General features: G+C 44.2%; 1 protein-coding gene across 1 annotated transcript; it reads left to right on the forward strand.

Moving 5' to 3' along the window:
* Positions 1–1,373: 1,373 nt before the first annotated feature.
* CCKAR (cholecystokinin A receptor) lies at positions 1,374–9,558 on the forward strand. The gene is given in 8 exon segments (XM_036853061.1): positions 1,374–1,497; positions 2,176–2,427; positions 5,543–5,640; positions 5,642–5,805; positions 7,608–7,735; positions 8,412–8,497; positions 8,500–8,709; positions 8,711–9,558. Coding segments are annotated over 8 exon segments (1,284 nt in total). The 5' UTR covers positions 1,374–1,388; the 3' UTR covers positions 8,948–9,558.
* The last annotated feature ends 1,444 nt before the right edge of the window (positions 9,559–11,002 follow it).

Genomic DNA, 11,002 nt, shown 5'->3' on the forward strand with positions numbered 1-11,002 from the left:
AGAGGCGTCTAGACCAGGTCTCAGCTGGGCCAAGCAACATGTGAGAAACACAGGGCCCTCTGCTGTCACCTGCTGTCCCAAAGGTCTCAACTGAGGAGAGCATGTGTACGATAGGGCTGGAGGAGTTTTCCAGCACCACAAAGCCTCACAGAAAACCCAGAGCTCCCGGCCAGGTCCCCCTCTCTATCCTAATCTCCCACCTCATCCTTACTTCTAACTGAACTCAAACAGGTCAAGTTCATTCCCACCTCAGGGCCTTCGCTCTTTCTGTGACCGCTGCCAAGAAGACCGCTCCTCCTGCCTAGAAGCAGCTTTCTCCAGATCGGCACAAGCTGTCCTCCTCCTTGTCATCTAGCTTTCTGATCATAGCCGCCTCCTGTGGGAGGCCCTTCCTGACCTCCCTGCCTAAATTAGCACCCCCCCATCCATCCCTCTCCATTACGCCTTCCTGCTTGACTTCTTCTGTGGTGCTTTACACATCTGAAATAATCTTATTCATTATCTGCTTATGTGTTTAGAAAAGTACCTGGCAAACGGCTGACTCTCAATGAACATGTGCTGAATGAATGGACGAGTGAATAAATGAACGAATGGAAAATCTTACTAAAGTGTTTCTGTAATAAGAATCCAGGCACCTATAGTCAAAGTACCCCCCCTTCTTTCAGTTTCCAAGGGCAGAGAAATAACCCTGTGGTTGGTAAGAACTTAACAACCGGCAGTTATATCCACACACATTGCTGGGCATGGGTCCAAAGCTAAAAAGGCACTAACTGCTTTTATATAAGGAGGTAGAAACAGTCCCTCCGTGTCCTTTGGTCCTGATGCTCTGCATTATGGTATCTGTTACGGTGTTAATTGTTCCTGTCTCACACGGCCAGTCTGGGCTTTATTCTGCCTAGGTCTGCGATGGTGACAGGTTTGGCCAGTTGGGGCTTTATTCTGTCTAGGTCTGGGACGGTGACAGGTTCCTATACAGAGAAGAGAGGTAATGTGTCCATGTATGTGTGTGTCCACACCTGTGTGCATGTGTGTGGAAAAGCAGCGACACTCCAGGAAGGGTTAACTTACAATCAGGCTGTCTGTGCTCAGGGCCCCATGGCTGGCCCAGGAATGGGGTGGGCCTGGAAGGTGGAGCGGGCTTGGCTGGCATCAGCTGCTCTTTCCAAGACAGGAGTGCAAATGCTTGCCCAGCTGGCCTGAGCGTGTGGAACTCCAGTCGCCTTTAAGAATGGCTTCAGAAGCCCACACCTGGCAATCACTCCCCCAACCCCCCTGCCCCTCCACGGCAGGTTGCATTTGGGAAACTCTCCAGTCGGTCATTAGAGGAATGAGCCGAGAGTGAGCCGTTCATCAGCTCGCCAGCGCTTGGTGGAAAGCAGCAAGCAAGGATGGATGTGGACAGCCTTCTCTTGAATGGAAGCAACATGACAGCTCCCTGCGAACTGGGGATCGAAAACGAGACGCTTTTCTGCTTGGATCAGCCCCATGCTTCCAAAGGTAGGTGTCAGAGGCTGATACTTTAATTCAGAAAACTATTAAGTTGGGGGAAGAAATCAGCAAAGGCGAGGCTGACTGCGAATATATAACAAAGTCCTCGTGAGACAAGGCTGGATAAAGTCATCTGTTCAGAAGTTTGGATAAGAGATCAAAAAGCAGAATTGAGTCCAATGCTCTTATTGTTCCCCAGGGGAGAGTTGGGATTAATGTACAGGACTTGGGGGCACAAAAGCAGTGGGAGGAGGAGCTGAAGTGGAGCCAGAAGGGAGTACAAGTGTAAAAGCTTGAACTTACAAGCATCACAGAAAAGGTGCTGTCACAATCTAGCTGTCGCCTTTTCTTGGGGGAAATCAGTGTGAAGAAGTGATTATAGCGAAATAATGCTCAGCAGCTAGGAAAGAAAGCAATCACTATTCACTAGAGGAGCTTTGTTCTTAAGAAAAAGTGGTTCCCCGAGTGAGTGATCCTTTAACAGACCAACCTTTTAGAAGCAACTGAATCACTCTGTGCTCTCCTCACTTTGTTTCTGCAAAATATTGTAAGTACAGGGAGAGCTGGGTTCAATGATGTCCGCCCCTGAAAAGAAAAATCGGCAGGAAATAAGTGTTTGCTGCGCGTGCTAGGTTTTAACATTCTGCTCTCATAACCTCCATCCCTCGTCCGCGTTCCTCCTCGCAGAGTGGCAGCCAGCCGTGCAGATTCTCTTGTACTCCTTGATATTCCTGCTCAGTGTGCTGGGAAACACGCTGGTCATTACGGTGCTGATTCGGAACAAGAGGATGAGAACGGTCACCAACATCTTCCTGCTCTCCCTGGCTGTCAGTGACCTCATGCTCTGCCTCTTCTGCATGCCATTCAACCTCATCCCCAACCTGCTCAAGGATTTCATCTTTGGGAGTGCTGTCTGCAAGACCACCACCTATTTCATGGGTGAGTTGCTGCTGGTGCCTATTTCTGGAGCTCGCCCCAGACCCCACTCAGCCCCAGACCTTCCCCAACTCCTAAGAGCCAAAACAAAACATCTGGCTGTGTGGGGCTAGGTGTAAGGACAGAGGAGCTGGCTTTATGGGGGGGGGGTCAATCCTCATAACTCCCCAGAAGTCAGTCCCCAGTTTTAGGGGTCAGTTTCTCAAAGTGGAATAAGTTGGTAAGAAGCCACAGAAGAGGCTGGTTTTGCTTGATTCTGTTAGAAAGTAAGACAGATGCAAGCTGTTCTGTTCCTTCCTGGAGGTCGTTGATTGTATTCTGAGCTCTACCCAACCCAAGGTATGGCTTTTGGGGTGGCCAGGGTGCTGGAAGAGGGCTCTTTCTGCCGTTGCTCTGGCTTTCCTAGGGAACAGGGGCTACTTGAAAACCAGTTTCATCAGAGTTCTAGATTCCCTTCTCAGGATTCACTTCCCAGACTGTTTTCCCAGGGTCTGGGACCATCTCAGGCACAGAAAGAGAGAGAGAGAGAGAGAGACCTCTGCCACTAGCCGAGGAATTGAATTTGCTCCTAGAGCCTGTGGGTCGCTAAGCTGACACTGGTTGGCTGAGATATGCAGCTCTCTGCCTTTGCCAATCAAAATGATGGTGATGATAAGAAAAATCACAAGAGCTAATATTTTTGAATGCATTTTTTTGAGCACCAGATATTCTCCTAATTGCTTTAAGTTTTTACTTCCATGATCATATTTTATCTCCCAACCACCCTATAAAGAATATACAGTTATCCTTCCCTGTTTCACTGAGGAGGGAAAAGAGGCACAGAGAGGTTAATAATGTGCCCAAGGACACACAGGTGGTAAGCTACAGAGCTGACTTGAACCCAGATCGGTAGCCACCACAGTGGTGAGTATATGGCATCGCTTTGCCAACTGCTTTGGCTCTTCTAAGGCTGAAACAAAATATGTCTCTTTGTCCCCTCTGTCTGCCAAAATGCTTTGTCCCTTGCCCATTCTGAGAATTAGTTGGGAGAGGAGGAGGAGAGGCGGGGAATGAGGAAGGAGTTGTTGTTTGTTCTGACCTAAGCTGGGCAAAATATGCAGAGCTGAGTTGGGCTAGGGCAGCCTTCAATGACCGGAAAGCTTTAAAGCCTTATTTTCTCCCAATTGAGGGAAGCGGTCCAGCAGTGACAAAATGATGATGAATAACTGATCTGCGTGACACGGACAAATAATACCAAGAAAGTGTCAATCTGGGTCCAGTCCTCTGAAAAGAAAACCGACTCACAAATGAAAGGATCATTGTAAACAATGACGCAATAATAATAACCAACATCTCGTAGTGTGCTTTAGGCTTCAAGACCTGTCTGTATATCTTATGATAATATTTAATAATCTTAACCAGGGTTTGTGGAAGGAGATTTAAAAGAGTGCTTGTGTAGTTGCACAACATGTGTAATGTGCTAAATGCCACAGAACTGTTCACTTAAAATGATTAAGTTTATGTTATGTAAATTTCACCTCAACCAAAAATGTTTTAAAATAGCTGGGGTCTGAGCAAGGAGCCTTAAAACTCTTCCTGAAAAATTTCTAGGACAGACTGTTCTAGAAAATGAAAAGCAAGATGATTCTGAAAGTGTTTGCAATACCATAATGGTTTGGTTGGATTTCTGATTCCAGTGATTTCAATTCTTCCCTTAATTTTATGTTCTCCTCAATACTGTTTCTAATAGTTTAACACTCATTAAACTCCTAATACATAGCCAAAAAAAAGAGTGCTTGCCTGTTGGGGGTTTATAATTACAGTGGACCCACTGTATAGACTTGACTCTGAGGAGTTTGGGCTGTTACTCTCTAATTCAAATGTCATCAACTCCTTAGAGTAAATCCCTCTAAAACCACAGCAAATCCTGTCTCAGAACATAAGTTCTTATAGAATGGTTTCAGGGTTGTAGATTCCTTAAGTCTCTCAGGAATACTATGGATATTCTCCCTAGAAAAAGAATATTTTTATACATAGTTTCACAAAAGGCCCCGGGCTAAGAAACTCCTCCATCATGGTAAGAGAGTAAGAGAGGAATCAGTTGAATATATGGATGAAGAATAAAAGGGAATTTTAAGGGGATAAGAGATTATAATAAGTATGTACACACACAAAATACAAAGAATAAGGAAAATTAATCTTTTTTGACTATGCGTAAGTATATCCTTTTGAATGAGGTGTTTTGACGGTCTTTCTCCCTGATGATGCATGTTCCTTTTACAAATACAGAAAGCAAAAAGAATGAGAAAGAAGGCCCTAGTCCTTCCACCCAGAGAAAAACGTTAGTTATATATGGAGAGTTTCCCCTTCTTCCTTTTTCACTAGGTATTTTTTCAACACTCCATTTTGAAATTTAGAATGTTTCACTCTTAAAAACAGTTTGGGGACTTCCCTGGCGGTCCAGTGGTTAAGACTTTCACCTTCCAGTGCAGGGGGTGTGGGGTTTGATCCCGGGTCAGGGAGCTAAGATCCCACATGCCTTGTGGCCAAAAAACCAAAACATGAAACAGAAGCAACAGTGTAACAAATTCAATAAAGACTTTAAAAATGGTCCACATCAAAAAAATCTTTTAAAAAAAGTCTGTACTAGAAATTTTTAGGAAGAATTTTAATGCTCCCAGCTCAGACCCCACTGAATTTTCAGGGTCACAGTCCTTGAGAATGTTGGGTTAAAAGGTCAACTTAACTATGCAGATCATGCTCAAAACTAAAGCTATTCTACAGGTCACTCAGAAACTCTTCTGTGGGATAGGAAACATATTCATCCACTTGGTTATTAATTAATGAGCGCCTTCAGCCTAGGAAGGACGTTGGTTGTAATCAAAGTTCAATAACTTATCTAAAAATTGGCAATAAGATGTATTTGCAAACACATTTCTTTACCTGCCTCAAATCGTTTTGGGAACAAAGCTGGGAATAAATCATTTTTTTTAGATATACATACACAATATTCTTACCCTCTGAGCGTTTTCCTCTGCTATCTATCAAACCTGCGCAGATCAGGTATGCTTAAGCTCATTGTGCAAATAAACTTTGGATTTCAGAGCCTGCATAACCAGCTTCTTTGTTCCTTTTCCAGGCACCTCTGTGAGTGTCTCCACCTTTAATCTGGTAGCCATATCGCTGGAGAGATATGGTGCAATTTGCAAACCCTTACAGTCCCGCGTCTGGCAGACAAAAATCCCACGCTTTGAAGGTGATTGCCGCTACCTGGTGCCTCTCCTTTACCCTCATGACTCCGTACCCGATTTATAGCAACTTGGTGCCTTTTACCAAAAGTAACAATCAGACCGCGAACATGTGCCGCTTTCTACTGCCAAATGATGTCATGCAGCAGTCCTGGTAAGGCTGCATGGGTTTATTTGTTTAATACAACTTGATATAATTTTGCAGTTTTAATAAAAACTGGAATGTATCGTCCAGTGTCTGGGGGATCAGTCTCCTGGAGCCTTATCGAGAAGGTTCGCTCTAACCTCTTTCTAGCGTAACAGTGACAGCAAACAGAGTGCTGTGTTTTAAATGCCATATATATATATACATATATAAATTCAACGAATCCTTTCAAAACCCTATAGGGTGGGTACTATTATTGTCCCCATTTTACAGAGGAAACTGAGACATGGAGAGGTTAAGCAAGTTGCTCAAGGTCCCAAACCTAGAAGAGATAAGAGAGCATCTGGTCTTAACCACTATGCAGTGTGCTTCTGGAAGAGCTCTGATTTTCCAAGAACTGGAGGTAAAGCCGAAGATGAGTCCCAAATCCCATGTGGTTTTTCTTAGGGCTGCAGCTGTGGTACTTGCACGGAACACTGTACTGGAAATAAAAAGGCAAGATACTAGTACCTGTTTCTTTGCTTACTAGTGGGTGATATTGGACAAGTTCATATAGCCTCCCTGACGTTCAAGTTCTTTATCTACACAAAGATTTAAGAATAAAGATATTTTTTTATCTACCTCCTTAGATGGATGTGAGATTCAAATGAGAGCATGTTTATGAAAATGTCATTAAATATCTTTAAAAAGGCTGCACAAATGCAGGACATTATGTTTAACAGTTCCCAGCATGTTTTAGAAACAGGGAGCTAGACATTCAAAAATGGCTCAAAACTGAGATAATCTCTGCTTTCTTTGCCTTCCTTTTTTTCATTTCAACCAAGTAACACGTACAACACAAAAAGAGTTATGTTGCAAATGAGGGACTTTTCCAAGACTCGAAAAGAACTCTTATCAAAACATGTCCAATGGAAATGAGAAATGGCTTAGCCAACCGTGAGCCTCTGACAATTTTATGGCCTAATCGTGTAACCTTACACATGCCAGACTGCAAAAGTGATTAGGGGCCAGACTCATAAAGAAGGAGGGCTGCAATTCTTCAGGGATCAAACATGTTTAGAGAAAGCATAGCTCTGGCCTGCCAGGCACTAGAATGAGCTTGCCACTGTGCCAGTGGGTCAGAACAGCCAGAATGCTTATTTTGCAAAACCAAAGAGGTTTTCCATCATTGCTACCTATGCATTAGATGATTCTGTTGCTATAAAGTCAACAAATGGTATATTGTGATGCTTAAGATCATGAGTCCTAGAATCATATTGCTTGGGTTCAGATCTCACCTTTGCCACGAGCTGTGTAACTTTGGACAAATTATTTATTGTCTCTAAGTCTGTTTCCTCATTTGTAAAATGGGTATTATGTTAATAGTACCTACCTCAAAAGTTATTATGGGAATAGACATAGTATATATATATACTATATGGAAATTGAATAGTCATCAATGAAATGTAAGCTCTTATTATTATTATTATTTCAGAAACCGTTTTATTGAGGTATTCACCTACTCTCATTGGTTTGTTTTTCTTTTTCTTTTTTAAGCTCTCATTTGTTTTAAATGTAGACTTGCTTCGGGCACAGACTTACAGCAAACTTTTCCAATTTAACTAGTCCTTCATAAGAGACTTTATCTGAAGAAAAGCAGTAGCAACTTCTAATGACTGACCCTCCAGATGGGGAATTTCCAAAGATATTAAATACTAGTAATTAATGTGTTCCTCAGACTCATTAAAATGGAGATGAACCTGCTTATTCCATCCCATCTGAGTTTGAAATGCTAGAGATGCTGGTTATTGGATTGCTTTTTATTTTATTAGGCACACCTTCCTGTTACTCATCCTCTTTCTCATTCCTGGAATTGTGATGATGGTGGCGTATGGATTAATCTCTCTGGAACTTTACCAGGGAATAAAGTTCGATGCTAGTCAGAAGAAGTCTGCTAGAGGTAACTATCTCTTACCTGTATGTTTACGCCAAAGGATTACAAAAGCTTATTTTCTGTAACTTAAGTAGATGTACCCAGAGTATGTATAGAGTATATTAGAGGTTTTCAAAAGTCTTCTTAGGAGACTCTGTGTCATAAGGCACAGTCATGAGACCCAGTGTCTCTATTCCTCATCTGTAAAATGAGGAAATTATTCCTCTCAAAAGGGTGCTGAGTGGAATAAGATGACATAATACACACATCGCCCAGTTACAAGCTGAGGGCCCATGGGTCCCAGGCTCTCTGTGCTGTTGCATTCAGATGGACCCCCTTCTGCAACCAAAGCAAACTGTAATTCCAGGCGCCACCCTCTCTCCTCCCCTGAGCTGGAAGACGAGTGTGCCTATTCATTCTTTAACAGTTTTTTATCCTTATAATCTACATATGTAAAATATGATTTTACTATTATAAATTATGTACATCAGATACTATCCATTATTTTAGTAGTTTTAAGTAGCTTTTCATTTGAAGGAAAGGACTAGTGTAAACAATACCCACCCATGTCAGGGCAGGCCCAAGGTCGCCAACAGTACAGTTCAAGTGTGGTTTAGCCCCTTGATGCAGGGGGCAGGGGTTCCATGCCTTCTTTCTGGCATGACCCATCCCGAAAAGTAAGTGCTGTCCCTTGCCCACCCAGAAAGGAAACCGCGCCCCGGCAGCGGCGGCAGATACGAGGACAGCGATGGGTGCTACCTGCAGCGGCCCAAGCCCCCAGGGGAAGCTGGAGCTGCAGCAGCTTGTCCACCAGCAGCAGCGGCAGGCTCAGCCGCATCCGGAGCAGCAGCCCCGCCGCCAACCTGATGGCCAAGAAGCGGGTGATCCGCATGCTCATGGTCATCGTGGTTCTCTTCTTCCTCTGCTGGATGCCCATCTTCAGCGCCAACGCCTGGCGGGCCTTTGACACCGCCTCTGCCGAGCGCCGCCTCTCCGGGACCCCCCATCTCCTTCATCCTCCTGCTCTCCTACACCTCCTCCTGCGTCAACCCCATCATCTACTGCTTCATGAACCAGCGATTCCGCCTCGGCTTCATGGCCACGTTCCCCTGCTGCCCCAATTCTGGGCCCCCAGGAGCGAGAGGGGAGGCGGGGGAGGAGGTGGAGAGCAGGACCACCCGGGCCTCTCTGTCCAGGTGCTCCTACAGCCACGCGAGCGCCTCCGCCCCGCCCCCGTGAGCTGTGCCCTGGCCGCGAGCGCCAAAGGATGGAGCGGGGACCGAGCGGGGCAGCAGAGAAGGAGGAAAAGAAGAAAGCAGGAGGAAGAGGAGGCAGGAAGTGAAGGAGAAGGAAGGCGCCATCCCCAGTGGGAACTATTCCTTGTCTGCTTGGCATCCTTCGTCCGGGTGCCAGGGGAACACTACTAGGGCGGGACCGGGACTGGGTTTCCGGGCAGCTCCAGGCAGGCAGTTTCCATACCAGTCACCATTAGAAAAACCTCAGCAGGCCAGTAACAGGAGTCCAGCAGGACTCCTCCTGCACATGCAATTGCCAAGCACGTGTTCAAACTGGGACGCGGACCCTAATGAGCTTAGAAGTGGGCTTTAGAATGGGCTCTCACTCCCCATAGGGACACCCCTTCTGTGCACTGCTGCTTCTGCTGATGCAAAATTTGGGGGGCTACTTTGGCCCCTGGGGAGTCCATCACTCTTTCACGTACATTCTGTAGCCACCCACCTCATCATGACACAAATGGGAACACAAGCAAACCCTCTTCCGGCCGTTTTCTGTAGTAAAAGAACAGCCTGACTTGTTCTTGAGGTCGGTCAGGGGCAGTCAGAGACCTAAGTTTATGTCGTCATCAGAACAGCATATGGAAAGTTGTCTAAACGATGGAATTTGTAACTTACATTTCTGAAAAGAAAAGAGTATGTGGCAAGTAGCTGGATGGAATGCTGTCTTAGCATAGGGAATGTTAAATGCCAGAGGGGGCAGAGAAATATTTTTCTACTTTAATAATATATATTGCTTAACTCCACCTTTATATGGTGATACGAAACCCCGTGGCTTCTTTGCCTCAACTTAATTTCTCATACTCATCCTCTTTTCTGGAAAGACCTCCAGGTACAAAGGAGAGCTGTAACCTATGTGCACCTGGCCAAGCTGGAAACAGGTGGAGTCAAGCCCAGAATAAAAACTGCCATACTTGGACTCAATTAACGAGTAGCTTTTGAAACTCAAAGGCTGTATATGCCTTTAAATACAATCTATGTGTTTGTTAATGTTCATAGTAATTTTATGTGTATGTGGAATATGAACAGAGAAGTACATTCTTTACATATAGATATACTCTTCGGTGTGTTTAAAAAAAGAATAGTGAATGGAGGTTGGAATTCAGAAAGTGTTATCATTCTACATTCCTCTACAATAGTTGGAGTTTCATGAACTTCTTTCCTTGCAAAATTGGTGTTGAAAGCTCTCTCCTCCAATGTAGAATCTCAACTTAAAATAAGGCATGAGCTGTACATTTAGATACAAGGAAGTGCATTTCTAGAACAGAATGTGTCAATCCAGTCTACCAGCCCTCCTCCCTCCCTCCCCACCCTTTCTTTCATAGTTTCATGCCTCCAAGCATCTGAGAGGTGAGCTTTTCTTTTTGCTGTTTTCTTGGGTCCATGACCACCCATGGATCCATGCCTGACAGACACTCTTTGTGGTGCACAAGGGCTAGTGATTTCAATTATCAAAAAAATCAATATGGAAAGGGGAGGGGCAGAGAGTGGCAGGAAGTGATCATGAATAGGGGAAGGGACGTTGTATAATTTAACAGGATGTGAGTGTTGACATTTGTTGTCTTTTTGCGGGTTGGGGGGATAAAGTGTTAACAGAGAAGAATTATTGAGGATGTGAACATATGTTATAGGGGACTTTTCAAGCCAGATGTTAGTTTTTCTATTCCTCAGACTACAATCTTATTTAAATAATTCTAACCAGTCATCTCTGTCAAAAATTTCAAGGTAAAAATTCAATTGACTAAAATGTGCACTGCTAAAATAGTAATGATAAAAGGTGTAAGAAATGAAGATGTCTCCAATATTTGAGTAAATCCTACAAAACCTACCATTTTCCTGCCAGAAGAATAAACCTTCCCCTCTAACAGTGTTAGCATATAAATGAAGCTAAATTAGCCTCTTTGCTCCCCACACCTTATTGGAAACCTTTGGAAATTCCAAAGGTATGTTAACCTAAAAATAAGGTTGCCAGATGTAGCAAATAAAATACAGGATGTCCAGT

Source organism: Balaenoptera musculus, chromosome 5 (assembly GCF_009873245.2).
Source record: "Balaenoptera musculus isolate JJ_BM4_2016_0621 chromosome 5, mBalMus1.pri.v3, whole genome shotgun sequence".
NCBI classification, from domain to species: domain Eukaryota; kingdom Metazoa; phylum Chordata; class Mammalia; order Artiodactyla; family Balaenopteridae; genus Balaenoptera; species Balaenoptera musculus.